This window comes from Alligator mississippiensis, chromosome 5 (genome assembly GCF_030867095.1).
Source record: "Alligator mississippiensis isolate rAllMis1 chromosome 5, rAllMis1, whole genome shotgun sequence".
NCBI lineage: Eukaryota > Metazoa > Chordata > Crocodylia > Alligatoridae > Alligator > Alligator mississippiensis.
Genome location: NC_081828.1, coordinates 173,252,128 through 173,274,811, shown reverse-complemented (window position 1 = coordinate 173,274,811; position 22,684 = coordinate 173,252,128). Strand labels below are relative to the sequence as shown.

At 43.3% G+C, this 22,684-nt stretch overlaps 1 protein-coding gene across 8 annotated transcripts in view; it reads right to left on the bottom strand.

The window, feature by feature from the left end:
* The window catches only part of SGCE (sarcoglycan epsilon), a 79,595-nt gene extending 59,152 nt beyond the window's left edge, over positions 1–20,443 (bottom strand). For 3 of the 8 annotated variants that reach the window (XM_019497796.2, XM_059728990.1, XM_059728991.1), the window contains exons 1-2: positions 20,293–20,440; positions 2,057–2,161 (exon numbers count right to left, since the gene is read on the bottom strand). In XM_019497796.2, the coding sequence (XP_019353341.2) occupies positions 2,057–2,161; positions 20,293–20,368 (181 nt within the window). In that variant the 5' untranslated portion in view covers positions 20,369–20,440. Of the gene's footprint in view, positions 1–2,056; positions 2,162–20,292 lie in introns of all 8 variants that reach the window. The other 5 variants (XM_059728993.1, XM_059728995.1, XM_059728992.1 and 2 more) reach the window with 4 other exon arrangements.
* Between the last annotated feature and the right edge of the window lie 2,241 nt (positions 20,444–22,684).

The following is a 22,684-nucleotide window of genomic DNA, read 5'->3' as shown; positions in this document are numbered from 1 at the left end:
CTCCCAAAGGAGTAGTCTCCAGCCAAGGGGCTGCTTCTCAAGGGTCCTGATACTTGTCCACTTTAGCTTCTTACCCACTACAACCCCAAAATACATTACAAACCAAAAACATCCTATAAATGTGCCACAAGCAAAAAGTAGGGGAAACTGTGGTATTGACAATGCCCTGCTACAGCAACGATGGAGAAGGAGTTGATTAATATACGCTCAGAAGTTCACAGGAAGAAGTCCATGCCTTATTTTACAGCGAACGGCAAAAAAATCCAGTCCTTGCGAATCCGACCTGGGGAAAATTTTTCTTCCTAACCCCAATTCTGTCTCCTCAATAATCTCTGAGTGAGTCTATAAATGAGCATGCAAGTGACCTACAATGTTGAGGTACAAAATTGAACATGCTCATTGACTCCTAAATGTTATTCCCATAAACCAGATTGCCAAATATTATCAGTGGTGTCTGTGACACCATTTTATAGAAAAAGAATAAAATCTCTACCTTCTACAAAAGAGTATTTAAATTCCTTTATTAATGGTCACATGGCACAGAATAAGTACTCTAGCACAAAAAAAAATTACTTACATTCACTGAATTGTTTCTCTTACTCCTTGTTGCAGTAGGATTCTTTTTTGCCAGAGACCCCCAAGGATTGATACCACTCTTCGTCTGATTCAGTATCAAGTGAACTTTAATAGTAACCCCTAAGCGCTATTACAAGTATCTTCCCTGCAATATGCAAACACGTGGCTTTTTTTTAGACGTTATAGGAGTGACCTTTGGTGGTACCAGCCTCGCATCCTCCGTTGGCGTGTGAGATGTTTCTGGTTTTCCTGCAGTTCAAGCAGAAATTCCATGACTGCCCCCTGACTCCCAAGAGTAACAGCACAAACACACAGCATGTCTTTGTTTGTCCATTACTTTTGTGACTTTCTCATCTCAAATTGTCCAGTCCTCAAGTTCCTTATCTCATCTTTTTAGATAAGGTATTCCAATCCTATTCAGTTTTTGGTTTTGTTTCCTTTTAGGGAAACTGATATACCTGGTTCACCCACCATACCAGTCACTGCGCTCACTTTTTCCCACTGCCTTATAAGGCACTGTACAATTTATTGCTTAGTTCTGGAAAGGCCTAGACTATGGCCAACAGCCTTACAATAAATCAGTTTTCCCACTACACTCCTTGCTTGAAAAACACCATGAAAGCTTTTCTGTGAATTCTAGGATCTAATGCCTGAAAGAGATGGAAATCATGCATACTTGGGAAAGAAGTAAACAGGCTGGCGACAGAGGTAGAAGGTATAAATAAATCATTTACCACTAACTCCAGGCAAAATAATTCAATCCCAACCTAACAGATCCTGGGGACAGTCAGGCAATGTGAGTTTCTCTATCAGAGAGGCCAGGTTGTAAACTGTCAGAGACAAGAGCTGATAGAAAGGAAAAATGTGTATGATTCTCATCTCCCACAGACTTCAGAGGTTCCACCAGGCTGGTGGCAGACCTGCAGCTTGCTGGATGTGAGAGGGGGAAACTCCACCTTTCCTAGCAATATATATGGATCCTAGCAACAACTAGCACTGCAAACAAAACCAAATGCTTTCTAAGCCACTTAACATTGTCTCAGATGTCTACTGATTGCAGTAAAATTCAACTATAGTAGTATTCATGTGAATGCAAAAGCATTTATTTTTTCTATCTAGAAACATGGAAAAATATTTTAATATTTAAAATATTTTAAGAGTTATAAGTTATTGCATTAAGCACACTGCAAAGATATTTTCAAGCAACCAGCAGTGACAGGAAAATATGCAATAGTGAGTTATACATACAGCCATTATTTTAAGCAAAGCCATAAGCCGCAAAAGGAAAAAATGTGGGAAACTAACACAGAAATCCAAAGGTTTAGAGGATTAGAAAACTATTGGACTTTTTTCAGAATTACTTACCTCAAGGTATCAACTTAATAATAAAATAAGCATATGACTGAAAAAGCAAAAGTAATATTGAAAGCACATGTTGACTGAACCCACAATGGGATTTACATTTACAACCTAAACTCACCATTCTTCTCAACAGCCTTTATTCTGCTGATAATAAAACTGTTGGCTTGCTTAGTCTTCCAGTTAACTGTTCCATTTATGGCATCAGCAGAGCTTAACAAAAAAGCTTTTCAAAATAAAACAAATGCAAAAAAAAAGTGAATTAGTCAGATTAACAGAATCCCACAAATCAAATGCCTGCAACTGGAATTGGATTCTTTCTAAGCTAGCCTTTATTTTCAAATTTTCTTCAGTTTAGAAACAGAATAAAAATAACAAAAATAAAACAAAAACAAGCCAACCCCCCCTTGCCACCATCACACCAAATGACAAAGGTATTTATATAACTGGTAGTTATATATTTTGACCTTCTCTTTCCAAGTAAGGCCAGATCTACCCCATAGACTTTTGCTGCTGGAACAATGTTATTCAGGGTCATGATCCCACTCCATGTGGAAGTACCTGAATAAGCTACACCACTAAAAGGCCATTATTTAAGCTGCATCCATGTCAAGAGCACACTGGTAGTATAATATAGTGGTATAGCTACACTGGTAATGTGTTTTTTATTGTAAACATGGTTTAATAGGTTGAATAACAACTCATATTCAGTTCCATCTATTCTCTTGATAGTGCTGTTGATTAAACACTTTCCTCTGTTAACTGACAGAGGGCATTGTTACACGTTACACTGTGAGCTGTACAAACGTTAATAGGCTTAGTGCTAGCTTGCAATCACACCTTCAATTTGAGCAGCACATTTGTGGGGAGTGGCCACACCTAAATGGAAGAGGAGCTGGGTTATGAGGATCAAGAGATAATCCTGCCCTGGAGCGGCATAACTTTGAGCTGTATAACAAATGCTTTAAACCACTTAAAGGTGTTAACGCAGGAACAAACAAAGTCCGGCCCATGGGTTGGATCCGGTTGGCTGTGGACTCCATTTTCCAGCTGGAGCCCGGGCAGAGCCATGATCTCCCAAGTTCCAGCGGCTCCAGAGCAGCTCCCTATGCTGCTCTGCTGTGTGCTGAGGCTGAGCTTCATGGCAACCCCAGCCTGAGCTTTCCTGTGCAGGTGTGGCTGGGGTCTCCACGGAGACTGGCCCAAACCATGAGGGCAGGGGCTGCTAGGAGATGGAGTCTGGCTGCCAGCCGGATTGGCCATTTTGCCCACCCCTATGTTAACATATGGACAATCCAGGGGTTAACCTCTCCAGGGGCCACCCAAAATTAATATGTAACAAGTTAGTCAGTGGAAGATGAGTGATCTAGGTCTCTCTCCCCAATACCAAATAAATGATAATATCATTTGATCAAAGTGTGCTCTATATAACATTATTTCATTTGTCACACACATGTAATATATTGACTCAAAAACCCATTAAAATTCAAACATACAGTAGGTGATTATTTTATGCAAGCACACTGGGACTTTTAAACATAAAGGGTAAATGTTAAAAGATTTACTTGAGGCAGTTAAATATAACTATGTTTATGTAACATTAGTGTGGGGGCTCCAATCCACCTGTCCCATGCTCCAGCACTAGCTAGGGAACCCCAAGAGTGGCATTGCTGCAGAGACTGGGCTGCAGGCTCTCAGCAAACAGCTGGAACTTCCAACTCTCAAACCCAACAGCAAAATTCTGTTTGATCTTGGGGATCGTTGCAACTCCTAGCGTTTTCTGCAAAGCACTATGAGTTTCAACAGGGAGCTGTGCCCTAGGTCTAATGGGTCCACAAAAGATGACCATGATCAATCAAAAGTAAGTGAATATCTACACTTACAATTCAAAAGGGTCTGTCTACACCTCCATTCAAAAATATTTAGGGGCCCACAAATCAAAAGAGATTGAAAACCACTGGTCTAGGGAGCACATCAAGCTTCTACAAACCCAGTATTGCAAGGCAAAGGATGGCAACAACTGTCAGGATGCCCAGGATATGAACCAGGATCTTCCATGGCTACAAGCAGTAGGGATGTGAAAGGTTAAATGATTAATCATTAATGGTGGTTAAATGATTATTCATTAATGATTATTCATTAACCATTTAACCCATAAGTGAGTGATAACTGGTTAGTTTACCAATTATCCTTTAGCTCCTGGTGGGCACAGTCTGGTAGAAAAGGGGGGAAGGGAGTGCTCCAGCAAGAATCAGGAGGGAGAGGGATGGGGAGAGGGAGGGGCAAGGGGGACTAGCCTAAGAGGAAAAAGCTACAGCTTAATAACTCATCAGTTAAGCAATTAGGTGCTTGTTCACAGGTGCTGCTCCCTCCCTCCCAATGCAGGGCTTCACTGGAATGTGTTGTTTGGCTGGGCTTGTCTCTCCCAGTTCCCCCAGTCAAAGTTCATCCAGGAGCCTGAGTAGCTACTGTATTATCGGTGGATCGTTTAACCAATATAATTAAAGGAGGTTAAACGAATATTTTAAAAATATATTTACATCCTAAAAGGCAGAGACCTAGGCTGCAGCACCTCCAAGCCGCAAATCAAATACCAATGGGAGCCATAAGTCCTTGATGAGAGAGCTGTAAACCCCTCCCATTTTCTCTTGGACCTTGTCCCAAGAAGTCAAATGGATGTTGTGGACTCTCCAGTCTTGCTCCTGTCTTTGACTTTCTGGTCTTGATCGGCTGCTGCCCTGTCTACAATCTTGGCACTGACCCTGGCTACCTGGATTCTGGTAAGCCCCTGACTGGTTGTTGTGTCCTAGTCCCTGCTTCTTGTTCCTATTTCCTGATCCCTGGGTCCTGCTTCCTGAGGTCCTAGTTCTATCCTTATTTCTGGTTCCTGCCTGTTAACCCCTCTGCTCTGGACTGCTTTGCTGGCTCCTGACCTAGCCTGGTGTCTGCCTATGTCCTGGTTGAAGGCCTGACACAATGAATCAAGCAATTCCTCTTCTACCCATTTTTATTACAAGGCATTTCATCAGGTTCTCACCACCAGCCCCACCATAGAATCTACTGTCCTGAATAACTTGTTTCTTAACAGTGACAGTTTAATTATTGGATAGAAGGAAGACTGGGGGAGGACAGTACTGAAGGGGATGGCAAAGGAAGATGAGATAATCTCACAGAGAAATTGTGGTGCTAAGCCCCAGGGTCAAATCATGCAGGTTAATGTGCCACCAAACATCCTAAATCCATTTCCCAAGGACTTATTTGGAATTAACTAGAAAAGGAGTGATGCAGTAGCAGGAACTGTATCAGCCAGTTTGCTATACATCAACCTTGTTGTTTATTATATAATCAGTGAAAAGTATAATGTTAACTGTGATGCATATCTGGATTATGATAAAAAACAGTACTGTTACAGAGGATACTATAAACAGCAGAATAAGCCTAACTAATACCAGTTAAGGGTAGAGACTGTGATATTTCCGTTCCTTCCTCCTCAATATAGATCTTAATACATCTGCTTTAAATGGCTTCCAGGTGAAGGTGGTAGAACTAAGCATAAGATGAGTGATTAATTTATAATTTGAATTTAGTAGTAAAAAAAAAAAATCAGACTGACAGGTCATATCTCTGCATACACTCTTTTGTTTGTAACTGCTGTGCCAGTATAATAATATTCACTGTCATTAGCATTAAAGCATTGTCCCAGGTAGCACAGAATATGAATCCCAATGCAGAGCTTTTTCCTCACCTCAGGAGCAGGGCCAGCGCCCAAAAGCAAATTAATAAAGGAGCTAGCCAGACTGCAATTTCAAGGAGGCAGTGGATAAGAGATGGGCTTCCTCTGCATCTTCAGGAGGAAGAGAGAAGCAGTGGCAAGATTTAAAATTTTATTGGGGGAATAGAGAGAGCTCCAACTTTTTTCACTTGGGTTGATTTCATTTGCATGAACAGAAATCATAGAGATGACTTCACATGGAATGGGCACATCTTAAGGCTGGCTCACGAACCATCATTTGCTTTGGTCACCAGCCATCATAGTATTGGGTTAGAATCAGAAGGGAGTTAGATCCCAGCACTTAGTCTAAATTGCACGCCCACAGCTCTGGGCATATCAATTTGTAGGCAAAAATTAACACAATGGGCATGTGACAGCTGAAAAGTATGCCTGTGTGATAAAGGTGCTTCCTGAAGGCTCTATGAAGATTAGACCAAGTGTTTTTCTGCATTTGTTTAGATATTAAGCTATATGTTGTTGCTAAAATCTAATTAAAGTTTAAGATGTAGTGAGGCCTTGTATAAAATAAGACCTAGTAAATTTAGCAAAGCCTTGAAGTAGTAAGGCCCTGTGGCATAGTTAAAATTACCTTATCAAAGGAATGCAAGGCTTGTAATACTATTGGTCAGTCTAAGGACAGTTGAAGTAAAAAGAATCTGAGTGCTTGTACGTTATCGGAACCATTCAGAAGCTATAAATTAGATGGAATATCTGGAAACCATTCTGAAAGAAGATAGAGGAGATAGCAAGGAGAAACTTGCTGTGCATCAGGCATCAGAGGGGACTGCCGATAAGTTGCCGACGCGAATTGTTTTTGTCTGTCATCGTTTGTCTTGTTACGACGCGTAGTTGTGTTTTTGTTAAGTCAATAAACCTTTCTTACCTTTCTACCCCCGACCATACTCTCAATCCCAAACATTCCGCAGGCATCTGGGACATGGGCACATGTCCATTCAAAATACATCTGGATGCAGATGTTTTCTTTGTTTATATATATATATATATATATATACACTGCACAGTTTTTAGCAGAGTTAGAAGGACCATTGAATTTAGCCTAAGCAGATAGTTAGACATGTCAAAACCCAGTCTATGTATGCAAATGTAAGTTATTGAATATATACCAGGCACGTGCATCTTTGTTGCTTCTCCACTCCGGAAACTTTACTCAATTTGTAAGCTTTTGTCTCAAAACATCTTACGTAAGACCTGCTGTTTGCATTACAGAAATATAGAAAGCAAGATTATATACTGTGAGTTTCTTTTACACTTCTTTAAATTATCAGCTAGACAGCAGGGTCAATTCAGCAAAATATATTATTAGTTCCGCTATTTTCCATGCACTTGCAAAATACAAAAACTAATTCAGCAGGAAAAAAAATCTTCATAATAGTGTTGCTGTAATATATTTGGGGCCAGATCCTACTCAACCTTAAATATCTAACTGTGATTTTTATTCCACCCTATTCAGGTCCCTGAATATCCAGTAATGAATCTAATTTTTGCATCATAGCCTTAAAACTAAGTCAGAAAAAGGCAGCAAGGAGGGGGACCATTCACCCTCTTTTGCATTAACAGGTTTTCCGTCAATTGAAGGTCATGTTTAATTGCCTAATAGGTGGAAAAGGATCCGTCTTTTAGGTTTATGTATAGGATGTATCTTGATACTATACAATATTTTGATTAATAGAGTAATAATAAATTCATTATGGCATATATTACATGATTTAAAAACTGACTGACTGATAGGTTTCAAAATGCAAATTTAAATGGAAAATCACTACCAAGTATGTGTATTTCCACTGGAGTCCTACAGGGACCAGTTCTGGTTCCTATGCTGTATAATATTGTCAATGCTCCAGAAGAAAACAAGTCAGGCAGAAGGCAAGTCTTCCCTGAAGATTGCAGGTAACAGAGGCTGGGAGAGTGGTAAATAATTAAGAGTACAAGCCACTAATGCAAAGTGATCTGGATTGCTTGGTAAACTGAGCACCATCAAATAATAAGTTTTAACATAAGCAAATGCAAAGTTATGCCTTACATCTAGGAACAAAGAATGCAGGCTATACCGATTCTATGCAGTATAGAAGACAGGCAGTGCCTCTAAAGATTTGGGGGTTTTCATAAATAACAATATATAGGTATTAAGTGAACATGAGCTCTCAGTACAACACTGGCTAAAATAGCTAATGTTATGTTTGTGTGTATAAACAGGGGACTATTGAGAAGGGAGATTATTTGGTACTGATGTGAGAAGGTTGAGAGAAGTGCCCTGAAAATCACTAAAGAATTGACAAAACAGAAGCATCGTAACTAGCAAGTTTTGTGCCCTAGAAAATCTCTACTGAAGGGAGAGGCCGGGGGGGGGGGGGGGGGGTGTACAAAGCACCAGAAAGCAGAAAAAGGGGCTCCGTCTTATGTGCCCCAGGCACTGGTTACTGCTGTCACAGCATGGTTTGACTGAGAACGCTGCCATTCTGGCATCCCCTCCAAGTCAGCACCCATGGCATGTGCCCTAGTCACCCACCCTTAATTGTGCTACATGCTTTACATCAAGCTCAACAAGCTCAATCTATTTATCTGAGTAAAGAGAAAGCTAAGAGATGATTTAATCACAATCTATAAGTATCTACGTGGTAAAAAAATCAATAATGGTATGCCTTTTTATTTAACACACAGAGGTACACCTTTAACAAGATCTAATAGCTAGAAATTAAGGCTAGACAAATTCTAGCTAGAAATAAAGGGAAATTTTAACAGTAAAATTATAAATCAATGGAATAATTTCCCACTGGGATATTTGTGGCAAATCCTTCATTACCAGGAAGTTTAAATTATGCTCTTGTTCAACCATAGCCATTTAGACTGGAAATAAGAATTAAATTCCTATTAATCATACATTCTGTGTGGTATATGGAGTCAAACCAAATTATCACAGTGGTTATTTGCGGCCTTAATCTGTAAAACTATTAATAGTTTTATTAATGTTAAACCAAAACATTGCAAGTTTTTTTTACATGGTTTAAATATTTTATATATACATTTGTTTTTGATAACCTGGGTAACTATCACCTAGCAAACTGTCTGACATATACTTGCGAATATATCATTTCCTGGAGAACCCCAAGAAGGACCCCTGGTATAAGGCCTTTTAATAAGCCTTTTATATTAAAGGTGAATTTCACCTTTAAATACGCCAGTATTTCCATTTCTGTGACTACTGCAAGCAATGGCAGAAGAAGAAAAGCTATTTTTAAATTAATAATTGTAATGTTACCACATTCTAATCTCTTCCTATTCTACTCTATCTCTGATGATACAAAGGGTGATGCAAAAAATGTGATACGCTTCCCAGCATAGCTGGCTCTTACAATACACCCTTTGGAGTACTTGGCATAACTCCCTGATGGGAGTAGAAAAGCATGGTTAGTGCGTGCTGACTATCCTAAAATGGATATGGTCCCTTGGTATCATCACCTTTCCTCATGTATATTAGAGCAGGGGTTCCCAATTTTTTAGGCTGAGGACCATAAGCTGCGGACCAGCCATGACCAGCATACTGTGGGCCGGTAGCCAACCCTTCTTTATATTCAGTATAAAAAAAGGTTGGCTACTGGTCCACAGTATGCTGGTCACTTCTAGTAAGCGGTTTGGTGGTCCGCAGTCACTTCCAGTCCGGCAGCCAACCCTATCATAGATTTCATAGACATTAGGGCTGGAAGGGACCTCAGAAGATCATCAAGTCCAGCCACCTACCCCAGGGGCAGGAAGTCAGCTGGGGTCGCAAGATCCCAGCAAGATAAGCATCCAAATTTCTCTTTAAGGCGTTCAGTGAAGGTGCTTGAACCACATCTGATGGCAGGCTATTCCAGACCTTGGGGGCTCAGACAGTAAAGAAATTCTTCCTTATGTCCAGCCTGAAATGGTCTTGCAGTAGTTTATAACCGTTTGACCTCGTCATCCCTTGGGGCGCTTTGGTGAACAAACGTTCCCCCAGATACTGGTGGTCACCCTTGATAAACTTATAGGTGGCTATCAGATCACCCCTGAGCCTGCACTTTTCCAGGCTAAAAAGCCCCATAGCTCTCAGCCTGTTATCGTAAGGTCTGTTTTCCTGACCTCTGATCATGCACATGGCTCTTCTCTGGACTCTCTCAAGATTCTCCACATCCTTTTTGAATTGTGGAGCCCAAAACTGGATGCAGTACTCCAGCTATGGCCTCACCAAGGTCAAGTACAACAGGAGAATGATGTCCCAGGATTTGCTTAAGAAGCATCTATGGATGCAAGCCAGCATTTTGCTCGCTTTACTAGCTGCAGCATCACATTGAAGGCTCATGTTCATCCTGTGGTCAATCATGACCCCCAATTCCCTTTCATCCATAGTGCTAGCCAGCGTAGCACTGCTGAGCCTATAAGGATGCTGCAGGTTTTTCCTCACGAGGTGGAGAACCTTGCATATTTTGGTGTTAAACACTATGAGGTTCTCGTCCGCCCATTTCCTGAACCTGTCAAGGTCAGCCTGGATTGCCCTCCTGTCCTCAGGTGTGGGTGCTTTACCCCAGAATTTGGTGTCGTTGGAGTCAGAAGCGGACTGGCCAAGTTGGCCAAAGTCCACATCATTAATGAAGAGGTTGAACAATATAGGTCCAAGGACAGAGCCTTGGGGGACCCCAAGTATCAGGGCGGTTAGGATCTGGAACCAACTTCCAAGGGAAGTGGTGCTTGCTCCTACCCTGGGAGTCTTCAAAAGGAGGCTAGATAGACACCTTGGTGGGGTCATTTGATCCCAGCATTCATTCCTGCCCATGGCAGGGGGTTGGACTTGATGATCTGCTCAGGTCCCTTCCAACCCTACCAACTATAAAACTATGAAACTATGACCCCATTAGTCACAGGCCACCACAACGATTGACTTTCATCAACCACTACCTTCTGGGTCCAACCATGGCCAGGTGGTTGGGAACCCCTGTATTAGAGTGCCTCATAAGGGAACCAGGTTTTCCATTTCCCACAGAAAATGGAGAAAAACATGGATTTCCCTATTTACCTGAGGAAAATGTAGATTTTTCATTTTAATGGCGAAACCCATGGATTTTGCACTTTTGCAAAGCACTCTCTGCAGGCTGGCACAGTTCCAGCCTGCAAGGGGCTGGGGGGAACCAGAAGGGTGGTCAGACGGGGGTGCCACGTGCATGTATATGCACGTGGTCACCAGGCAGCTTGGAGAGCAACCTCCACAGGAAAGTCTGGGGTGGGGGGGAGGGGGATTGAGGCCACCATAGGGAGGGAGGGAGCGAGCTGGGCAGGCCTGGGGTTAGGGATGTTACCCAACTGGGCGGTATGTGGGGCTTGGGGCCCAGGGGCAGAATGCACGGCCACTGGGCCCCAGCGAGGAATGGAACGAGGCCACAGGCAGCTCGTTTGGGGGCTGAGTCGGCTCCCTGCCATTGCGTGTATTCTCAGGGAGGCCGGGAACACATCGTCAGGGCAGCACAGAGCTCACGGCAGCAACAAGCTTCCCCATGTGGACATGCTCTGCCCTGCAGTGCCGGGTCACACCCACTGGGCTGTGGAGGCCTCAGGGGGAGCAGCAGGGTGGGGAGCCGGAGCCTGCAGCAGGCAGCCCACGCCCTCCCTGCGCACAAATCTGGGGAGCATGGGACCGCTCTGGCTCCCCAGGAGTGCATGAAGTGGCAGAGAGCATGCAGCAGGGGAAGGGAGCTGGGCTCCATACTCCGCTCCACTGTAGCAGCTGCCACCTCCTGCAGGTGGCAGCTGGGGCTTGGGTGCTGCTGCGGGGGGCAGGGGGATGCAAACCTGGGTCCCTGGCCCCATAGCTCTGGGAGCTGGGGACCTCTTCTGATAGGGGTGTGGGGGGGAGGTTGTGAGGGGCATGAGCAGAGCCAGGGGACTGTGCATGGAGAGTGAGGGGCACTGGCAAGGCCAGGGGGATATGTAGGGGGAGCAAAGGGCACTAGCAGGACCAGGAAGCTGTGTTTAGGAGGAGTGAACGACACCAGCAGGGCTGGGGGGAGGAGTGAGGGGCACCAGCAGAGCCGGGGGCTGTGGCTCAGGAGTGAGGGGCCTGAATCTGTGTTCTCTGAGCTAAGCAGGTAGGGGGAGCTCTGATTTTCCATTATAAAATACCCAAAATCAAATACCAAAATGTATAGGTATTTGGAATTAATTTTATTATAGTGATTGAGGCACTGGTAGGCATCCATATTGCTTTAAAATTGTAAATATATCAAGAAAACATTGTGTTCAACTGATCAGATAGATAGATAGATAGATAGATAGATAGATAAAGGCCATTCATTTTAACCACAGATTTGTGGGGTGTTTATCAGACAATTTGCAATTTTTTTTTTATCAGAGATTGTGATTTTTTTTTTTTTTTAAATCAGGGAAAACTAGCATCCTTGCTCATAAAAAAAAAAATCCCCAATTTTCGGTTAAAAATAAGTAACCCCAAATCCACATTTTTCCATGATGAAGATGAAACACCACCATATATACATCTATATATTAGTGGTGTTTAATTTAAAACATGGAAAATGTGGATTTGGAGTTGCTTTATTTTAACCGAAAATTGGGGGTTTTTTTAAATGAGAGAAAACCAGGGGATCCCTGCTTATAAGCCAGTGGTTTCCAACCTTTTGAGACTCAAGGCACCCACTGAAAAATACCAGCTCTTGGCTCTTTTTTTTTTTTTTTTAATATAGCAATTCTTCTGTTGCAAAGAATTCAGAAAGACCTTAACAGGTCAGAAATATTTTTTAGACTATGGACTCCTATTTGAAATCTCTGGGTTTATCTTCGAATTATGTGGAGGTGTTTTGCACACTTAACAGGACTAATATGCATGGCACCTTTCTAAAGGATCTCATGGCACCCTGGTTAAAAATTACTGCCTTAAACTAATCCAAAAATATTCAGAGCTGAAACATGGTAATGGGTTCAAAATATCAAGACATGAAGACTTCAACATGATTGTTATATTTTTAATATTACCATCTTGATCCATTTGTTATTATTCCCACAAGGAACTTATTTCTTTAGGCAATTTGTGTTGCATCTCTAACAATATTTAGATATTGTTTTCTTTGTCTTAAGAAAAAAACTCAGTGAAAACTTGGAACTCGGATTTAAAGCATTTCCCATTTGTGTCACTGGTTCACATTCGACCAACCTGATAATGAGTAAAAGCTGATAAAACTGAAATACTGTTCTATGGCCAATAAGAATGAGCTTTACCAGTTGCAATTTCTTGTACAACAATTCTCAATTCATAAAGCCACCTTTATAAATAGCATCCATTTGTTAAAGCCAGTAACTAAAAGAACCTCTCTTCAACATTTATTTTTATTTTAAAACTGCTAAACCCTCAAGTCAGGGATGGTAGATATCCTATCCAACACAACTGGCACTTAAGATACCTTGTTTGACATAACATAAAATACTATAATTATACTTGTAGTACAAATATATATTTATAATATAAATATCCACATTGTGCCAATTACCTCCATGGATACTATCAATTTTACCTCGCTTAACATGCAGTGCCATGTCTTGCATATTCCTTTAAAAAATACCCACACCAAGAATACCAAATCAATGCACGTGAAACAACAGTAAGCTTAAACTTACGGGCAGAGAAAAGAACTAATATGAATTTAAAAAAATTAAAGAGAGAAAACCTTTAGCTCTATGAAAAGACATACAATTCCATTTATTTATGATCAGATCTGTGCTGCTCTTTATTTATTTAAATAAAGTTTTATATGTGAAGCAGTACGTCAGTGGGGGCCAAGCTTTTTGGAAGGCATGCCACAGGGTGAGCCATACACCCTGAGTGCCACTGCAGTCCTCTTCTTTTGTCCAATCTAGTGCTCTATATGTTCCCTGCTTGATCTGTTGCTCAGCTTCCTGTTCTGTCTGTCACTGTGTTCCCTGCCCCCTCCCTCATCTGCTGCATGCCACACACACAAGCTGTCCATGCCATGGGTTAGCCACCCCTGTAATACATGCTTCTTAAAGCATTTCCCTACTAATTTATATTTGAGAAATAACATTAACATTTTCTTTTTAAATTCAGAATTTTACAACTAAATAAAGTTGAAACAGATTGGGTTTTTTTTATCATGTGATAACCAATAATGATATCAATGTCTGATCTGACAAAGCATGTCTTGTAGTCTAAAGCTTGTCTAACTACATAGCTGGTCCAATAAAAGATATCATCCTAAGATATCCTTGCCCCTTTGTAAATCAATGTGCTTAGTATTCTATAGAGTACAAGGTAAAGACAGACCCTGCTCCGAAGAGATTACAATCTAAAAGACAGACCTACAAAAATTAATTAGGAAATTTACAAAAGGGAAGTTCTTTGTTTTGAATATCTCATTCCTTGCAGGTTCTGTGGAAGATGTGAATTTCTAGACTTCGTTTCTACTACAAATGGATTGTGATCTGCAATGTGGGATAATTACTTTATTCCATTTCTCTAGGCTACAGGCAGCCATTGTTTGACATGCAACAGATGGGGACGGGGTGAGGCTGATGTTGAAGCCTCCTTGCACTTAACTTGTGGCATGCTGTGGCTGGGTACCTTTGGTGCTTGCCACTTTAAGAGATTTAAACGGGCTGTGGAGAAGCCAGCAGGTGCAGTGCAGCCTAATGAGGTGGTCATATGACCGTGGCACGGCTCCTGGATTGGAGCATAGTGCCGAGCAGCCTTAATATAAACCCAGGCCCTCAGGACTCAGCTGGTAGTTGTTGCAGCGAGTCAGAGAGAGAACACTGCCACCTGGAGTTGCTGCTCCCAGAACAGTGGAGGCTCAGGGTAGGAACTATGGGGATGGAGGAGGTTCCTGGTTTGGGGGAATGACCTAAAACCCTACTAGGGATGGATGGTGTGGTGGGGCTGCGTGTGGCAGGATGGTCCCTAGGAAATGCTATACCAGTTGCCACTCTAGTGAAAGGCAAGTATGGAGCACCTTATAGCCTTGGCCCCCACAACCTGGTGGGTAACCCTGCAGCAGGGACAGGCAGGGTCTAGGCACATCGATAAGACACCTGAGGTCTGAGTGGGCTGGAGGCTGAACTGGGGACTCAGGTAGGTTGACAGACTCCTGAGGCCCAAGGGGCATAAGGCCCAGAAGCTCCACTAAGGGGACATGAGTTGAGGCCCTGGTGAGTGGGGGCATGTGGCCCAGGTAAGTCTCTGGATGCCTGAGGCCAAGTTTGGGCCAGAGGCTGAGTACAGCCCAGCAATGGGGTCAGGGGAGTTGAAAGTAATTGGATGCCAACTGCGAAGCATGGGACACTGTGTAGTGACAGTACAGAGCCATGTATACTTGGCATCAGGCAGTAACATAGCCTCCCGCCTTGTAAACATCTATTAATTATTACATCAAAGGCGTGGCAGGCGGGCGGACTGCCCTAGACAGGTGGGTGGGCCAACGTTCAACCAGCCACAAGACAGCCCCCTGTCACACATGCCTACCAAAAATGTTGGCCACTACTGCTCTAGGGCAGGCCTTGGAACCTACCACATGGATCATCCCTCCCACAGAACCACTGGATCCAGCTCACAGGCATGGGGCTTCAGCAGCATTTGGCACTACTGGGAGAAGTGCTGGCAGTGGTCACTTGTACCTGTGCCAACATAGGGGCAGATCAGCTGCCAGCTGGTCCTAATTCCTGCTTACCCACCTCTGCCTTAGGGTAGATCATTTTGTCCCACAATCAGAGAAAGTTGCCTATCCCTGCTGTAGGCCTGAGGTGTCAAACATGCAGCCTACAGAGCCATGTAGTCTGGTTCTTGAGGCTCTGAGGCCAGGAATTTGGGGGCAGGGCCCACCATTGAAATCAAGGAGCCAGAGCTCTGTTCAGGGTATGAATAGTGGGGGAGAAGAACAATAGCTGTGTTAACCCCCGCACAACTACTGCTTGCCCCACTGCTGCATCTGAATCTGGCCTGCAAGAAGGGATGAGTTTTACATCCCTGCTCTAGAACAGAGCATAATGATAAAATATTGACATAAAATGGGTGGTAACATGATACAATAGATATGGCATGTCAGATATCTCAGTACATCTGAATTCCATTCATGGTTTTGATTGTTTGTGTGACCTCCGAAAAGTAATTTCACCCTACTGTCATAGTTTCATATCTATAAAATAGGATAAATATACTTATTTTCTTTGCAAAGTACTTTAAAATCTACAAAGGAAAAGCACTACATGAAAGCTAAATATTGTCATATGTTGACGAACTGCTGAGAACTAATTATAGAAACCAGCATACTTTAAAAGCCTGCTGCTACTTGTGGGTCTGTTAGATCTGTTATTGGGTAACCACCAAAGCTTTCCTGTAGAGCTTTTTTTTGATGGTACAACCAGGGTCATCAAAATCCCTGGTTCAAATCTACTTTCCATGATAACTGCAGGGTTGTATGGACAATGAGGGAAGGATTAAGCGCTGAGGTATAGATGTAGTTGAGGCCCATGCACCTATTGGGCACTGCTGTTTGTATATAAAAGGAAGAAGCAGCTAAATTGGACCAGGTGAGGGATCAGATTTGAAAGCTATGGTTTAATAACTTACTTATCCTTCTCAGTGGGCAGGATGCTTTGTAACTTGCTTGTAAAAGAAAGGTAAGGCTATTTATTTTAACTTTGTTTATATCCATTAAAAATGTGTTTATTGTGAGCATGCACTACCATGGAAAGGAAAAACATACCCTGTAACAAAAGTCAAGAACTTCAGATGCTCAGAACTTTGTTATAAGGACAGTTTTGATGGACACCTTCAACTTGGAATGTACTCATCTTCAAGCCTAATGATAAAGATGCAGAATTTTATGAGAATACTTTAGCATTGTTATAACTGTGGCTTTTGTTATCCCTGTTACTGTATAAAAAGGCCACACACAGACAAGTATGACTAGCTGTACAGTAAGTGCTATCATATGCCAAATTTCAAAAACTGAAGGAAAGGTTTTTTTCTCTTTTGCTTCACTGACATGCATGTTAGACTGAAGGTGTCTTTCCAACTGCAGTCACTCCAATCCTTTCATCTGCTGCCTCATGAGAAGTCATTCAACTGCATGGGAAAAGGTCTGCTTTTTCATTTCACCTCAGTTTTCACTCCTGTTTCTATAACTCCTGACTTCTTTTCCTGTACTAGAATCCCATTTACAGTCTGTTCTACCACAAAACAAACTATAACTTCGGAGTTAACCAAGAGAGAGGGAATCCAAAGAATCAAACACATTCCTCAAGAAATAGAACCAAGGAGTTTAATGAATTATTTAGATATTTTGGTGCCTTAAAGATAAAGGGATGTTTCATAGAAAACTGAAATCTAGATCATTTATACCAAGACTTCCCACTCCTATCTTAAGATTCTCTTAAATATCTGAGCAAAGGAGCTGAATAACTACGTGGTATTTCTTAGACTAATTAAAGACTAACAAGCTTACAAAACAAGGATTTGGCATGTTTGCCTCTGATAACAACCTATTGTGAATATTATTATTAACACTCTCAAGGTGTTAATATTGCTTACAAGTACACCACAAATATAGAAAAAAACAACAATATGTTTTGAAATCGGCATACTTCCAGATGCTGCAAAATACTACTTCTAAAAGAAAGAAGTTATTGTTATGAGGCTTTCTTCTTAAAGTTTGACTTAGGACCTCTTGTACTTATTTTCCTTTTGATGTAATTTATATGAAAAAAAAACTTTAGTATTCTATAATTATATTCTGTCTAATCAGATGACTAAACTAGACTTTGTTTTGCTGATCCATCATATAAAGAGGAGACAATCTGAGCTGGATTAAGGCACAGATACCAGGCCTAAAGAACCAGCTCACTGAGACATGAGACAAGATCTGAGCTTTTTACTGAGAACTTCTAGCCCTAATGGCTATGTGCATACAAAAAAACCCCCAGAAAATGTGTAACGCAACTCCCTGCCTCAGTGGGCTGCTAATACCAAAGCTACAATGGAGGGATTTTGCCAGCATTGCTTCCAGAGGATTGCAGCAGCAGAATTCAGTGGGTCTAATCCAGTTTCTTAAGCAGCTATGTCCTGGCTTCTAAAATACTGGTGCCCCTCTCATTTCCTTGTCTCTCAAACAGGATGGAGGTCCCCCACTGTTCTCACTGCTGCCCCTGTAGTGAAAAAGACAGGGGCAAGCTGTTCTCTCTCCCAAAGCAGAGGAAGCTGCCTACCCACATCACTTGAAGGGGAAAGTGTGGGTCCCAGGACTGAACTACAAAAACATAGCCACGGGGAGCTGAATCTTAGTGTGCCTAGCGCGTTTCAGCTTATCTTAATAATGTTCTCAAGGCCACATTACGATTTAGAGGAAAATATTGTAAAGGTTAACCAAGATAACATGCATGTCTGCATTTCAGCCTTTTAAATATTTCCTGCCATTCCATAATTTCAAACTGCATGATGCTGATTGGTATTGACAGTATTTACCAGAAGTGGCTATAGTTTTCTCTTTTTGTAAAGAGAAACATTTTAAAAATTAAGTTTGTTTTATAACAATAAACATTAGATATGTCAAATCTTCTCCCTGACTTTGCCAGACAGCTTCAAGAACTGGGGGCACTGAATCTTCACAAGTCATTAGACACCAGAATTAAATGTTAATTTAAAAAAACAAAACAAAACCTGAAGCGCAATTCAGATCCCTTCTCATCAATCTTTGTCTCTTGAAAAGCCATAATTTCTAATCTTCATGTTGATTTATTGTCCTCCAGGCCAAATGAGACCTAAAAAGCAAGGACTGACTTTTGGAGGGCGGCGCAGAAGAGGGTAAAACAGTGTGTTTTACACATGACAAATAAGTGAAAAGAACATAAATCAAGTCCCTTTCAATTCCTAAGAAAAGTGATAGGAAACAAAGAGAAACTGGTATCTTCTGAAACATGGGGGGGAGGTTCCCTTTAAAAAACAAAACAAAACACTGTATTTATCTCGCAGGCAGACCTTATACACTTTATCCATAGGCCTTGCATGCTCAGGTTAAAATCAATTTATAGACAAAAATGCTTCAGTATTTAGAATGAGGTTATAATGAAGTTGCTGAACTGCTGACTGTTCAAGAAGTAAAAAATCAAAATGTAGAAGTAAACATCTTCATTCAGTGCTACATATCTGGTTACCTGGAAACAACACTCCTCTCACTGTAACAGAGTCCCCTAATTAAATCAGCAAAAAAATCTTGTGCAGGATACTTGTTCCAAAACAAAACACATTTGCAATAAAAGCAGACAGAGCAAGACCTATTCACCTTTCAGGCTTAGCAAAGACTTAAAACTGATGAAGAAAGAGTACTATTGGCTGGTTACATTCATATTTTCAGCTGTTCTGTAGCTTGCCTGGTATCTATAGGTACAATTGTTTGAACTTGATGAAATGAGTGTGAATAAGTACAACAAATACAGTACTGCCAAAGTAAACTGCATCTTGTCATGAAAATACTATCTGGTAGGCTGCACAGCATTGTCCATGGCCCAAATCTGGCTCATTTGGATTTCATTAAAGTCAAACCCATTTGGGAAACAAAAGCTAGGGAGGATGAAAAATTTCAAATGCGTTTGGGTTTGTTGGGTTTTTTGTGTTTGGGGTTTTTTTTAAATATGCTCCTTCTGAAGGTTTTTAATGCTATTCTGGAGTTCTAGATTCTTTCCCACTACAAAGCTATCAGCCTTTTACAAACCGAACCCTTTCAGATGTAATGGATGTGGAAACAATATGCAAGACTAACTCAACGCTAAGCACCCAGAAACAAACAGCTTGTCTTCCAAAAATAATTCTTTTTTTTTTTCTTCCATTTTTCAATATCAACTTAGTTAACACAGTTCTGAAAGACCATACTGATAGTAACCGGGCAGGTAAAGGAAGGTTTCTAGAGCAGCTGTTTTTGACCTGTGGTCCACGGATCCTGTGGGGTCTGCAGATTATGTCCAAGGGGCCTGTGAAATATGACCGTGATCAATCAAAAGTATGCACATACCCGCACTTACAACTGGAAGGGGTCTGCACCACCATTTAAAATTTCCAAAAGGGTCCACAAATGCAAAAAGGTTGAAAACCGCTTCTCTAGAGCATCCGTCTCAGGGGCACCGGGAGCACGCTGCCATTTATTGGTGGAAATGGCATCCCCCCCAACCCCACACTTTTTTTTCTTTAAATTCCTTTAGGTGGATCAGCCCCCCGCCCCCGGCTGCTCCAAATCCCCGCAGCCGCCGGCTCCCGGGAGACGGCGGGGAGGGGACGCGCCCGTGCCAGGACCGGCTCTCGGCTCCACGGGGAAGCAGCCAGGAGGCAGCTTTCTGGTTCCAGGGTGGAGCGAAGCCCCGCACCGCCCGGGGGGGGTCAGTCCAGCGGGTCCCGCTGCCCCAGGGACGAGACCCGCACCTGACCTTGCCGCCCTCGCTCGGCCCCGCCTTGCTCGCTTTTAATGCAGCTGGCGGCAAGGCGGGCCGGGCCGGGCCGGGCCGGGGGGGTCCGCTGGCGGGGCAGGGGGGCCGCGGCAGGGACCGACCTGTCAGCAGGAGGGTGGTGAGGGCGCCCCCGCCGCGCCGGCTCCGCAGCCACGGCCTCGCCACGCAGCGCTGCATGGCCGCCTGCTCCTCCGCCGCCGCCGCCGCCGCCGCCGCAGCATCCTCCGCCCGCTCCGCTGCGCTGCGCTGCGCTGCCAGCCGCCGCCCGACACCCGGCGGCCGCCGCATCTCCTCCAGCCCGCCCCTAGCGACCGTCGCCAGGCAGCGCGGGCCGCCCCGCGGGGCATGCTGGGAGCGCCCGCCGCCATTTTGAGGGGGAGGTGGCGTAGAGACCTGTTGGGGCGGCCTCTGGGGCGCGGCTGGGAAGGCAATGGTGCTGTCCCTTTCCCCGAGGCCCGGCTGCAGCGGGGGTCTCGGCTCGGCCCGTCCTGGCCTGCCCGGCCGGGCTCCGTGGGGCGCAGGTCCCCAGCCCCGCTGCCGTGATCACCACACGGCCCGCGCCTGCTGCTGGTGCGGGGATAGGCCGGGAGCGGGTCTAGAAATCCTTCCTGCGCGGGGAGGGAGACCGGGTTCTTTGGGAGGCGAATCCGGTAGCTCTTATTACACCACCTATTTGAGTTGGTTTAATCAAAGATACTGAACTTACCCAAAGAACCTCGCCTGCCTCCATCCTTACACCAGTGTTTCACAACCTTTTCCAGCCCAGACACGCGTTAATACAAATTTTCCGCAGCACACCTGTTAAGGCATTCCCGGTCCTCATCCCCATTGTAGCTCAGTGCCATGGCAAAATTCCCTGGCGCGCCTGTGCATTTCTGGCAGCACACTCCTGTGCCATGGAGTGCTGGCTGGGAAACACTGCCTTAGACCAACGTGGCTACAACCAATACAGGGTGGGTGCCACGTTGCACCCCGAGTTCAGCGCTTCCTTCATGCAATACTTCTACTGCCAAGAACTCGGACTACAGCGGGTCAGACAGCTTTTGACTGGTTATTCCTGCTGGAAATCTCTGGGTTTGTCTTGCAAATCATCAGGTGTTTTTGCACCCAGCAGTGCTCGTATTGCACAGGGCCCGTAAAAGGATGTGACGGCACCCTGGCTGAGTACCACTGTCTTAGATGGAGAACTCGTTATTTAGAACTATCCAGAGGCCAAAGCAAAATTATCATTGGCTACTAGATTGATGAACACTATACAAAAAAATCTGTTAACAGAAGAATACTGGCATGAAGCTGAACTAAGGAAAATTTAGGCTAACCTATTGATCCTTAAGAAGGATCAGTGTGTTGTGTCAAAGTTGACTAGTTTTGCTAAGAGAGTTTGCATAGGGTGGTTTGGACATGGACGATCCTGCCTCAAGCTGAGGGTTGGACTAGGTGACCTCTGGCAGTCCCTTGTAGCTCTACTTCTCTATGATTCCAGCCCTACTTTTTCTACCTCCACCAGCTTCATGACTTCAGTTAGAGACTGCACCATATTCACCAAGTCACACACCTAATCATTTTGCGCTCTTGCCAGCCCTTGGCTTCTACCCTTGGCTTGGCGTGCCAGTCAGAAGCAGGCATTACACCAAATATATGGTAGCACTAGAGGCATATCCATGCTTGCCCCTTCTGTGGGAATAGAAAAGACAAGACAGGCAGAACTAAGTGTCTTTAGTGACTTGTAATCAGACTGTAGTAGTAGATAGCGGCCCTCAATACACTGGAAGAATGAATCTATTCAGTTAGCACACCTGATATCTTTGGCAACATGTAGAGGGTGCATGTGCACCCCCTGAATTTGGTGGTGCATTCCTCCCACCCCCCCAATCGCCGCTGGCCACCACTGACACTGCCTGCGGTGTCTGTGGATGGTCACCAACCTCTAATAGCTGTAAAGCTTGGACAGTGCCTCTTGCACAAAAATGTAAGGCAGTGGCAAGACTGGGTTGTAGTGACAAGTCTGCCACAAAAAGAATCCAACTCAGCTAATGGCAGCAAGCCATTAGGCATAGAGAAACTGGAGCTTGTGTTACCCAATACCAGACCCATGGCATAAGATGATAGCAGTCATGATAACAGTCCTCAACCTTCTACCTACCATACCTGATCATCAAAAATAAAAGTAATGGTTCAAATTATTGGCAGAGACCTGACACACTCATTACATGTATGTAACACGACTCAAAGAACAAGCCAGAAACCCAAATGGTCTAGGGAGAAACCTACAAACTACAAATACATCTCAACTGAGCTAAGTGTCACTAAAGGAAACAAAGGAACTAAAATATCCACTTCAAAGCAAAGACTGTAAGAGACAAGAAGCTAAGGTGCACTAAAAACATGACTGTAAATATATCCTGGTTAACACATTCTCCCTTTGATTAAGGCATATTTCCCAAAGCAAACATTCAATGTCTATCTTAAGTTTTATAAATGCGGGGGGAAGAG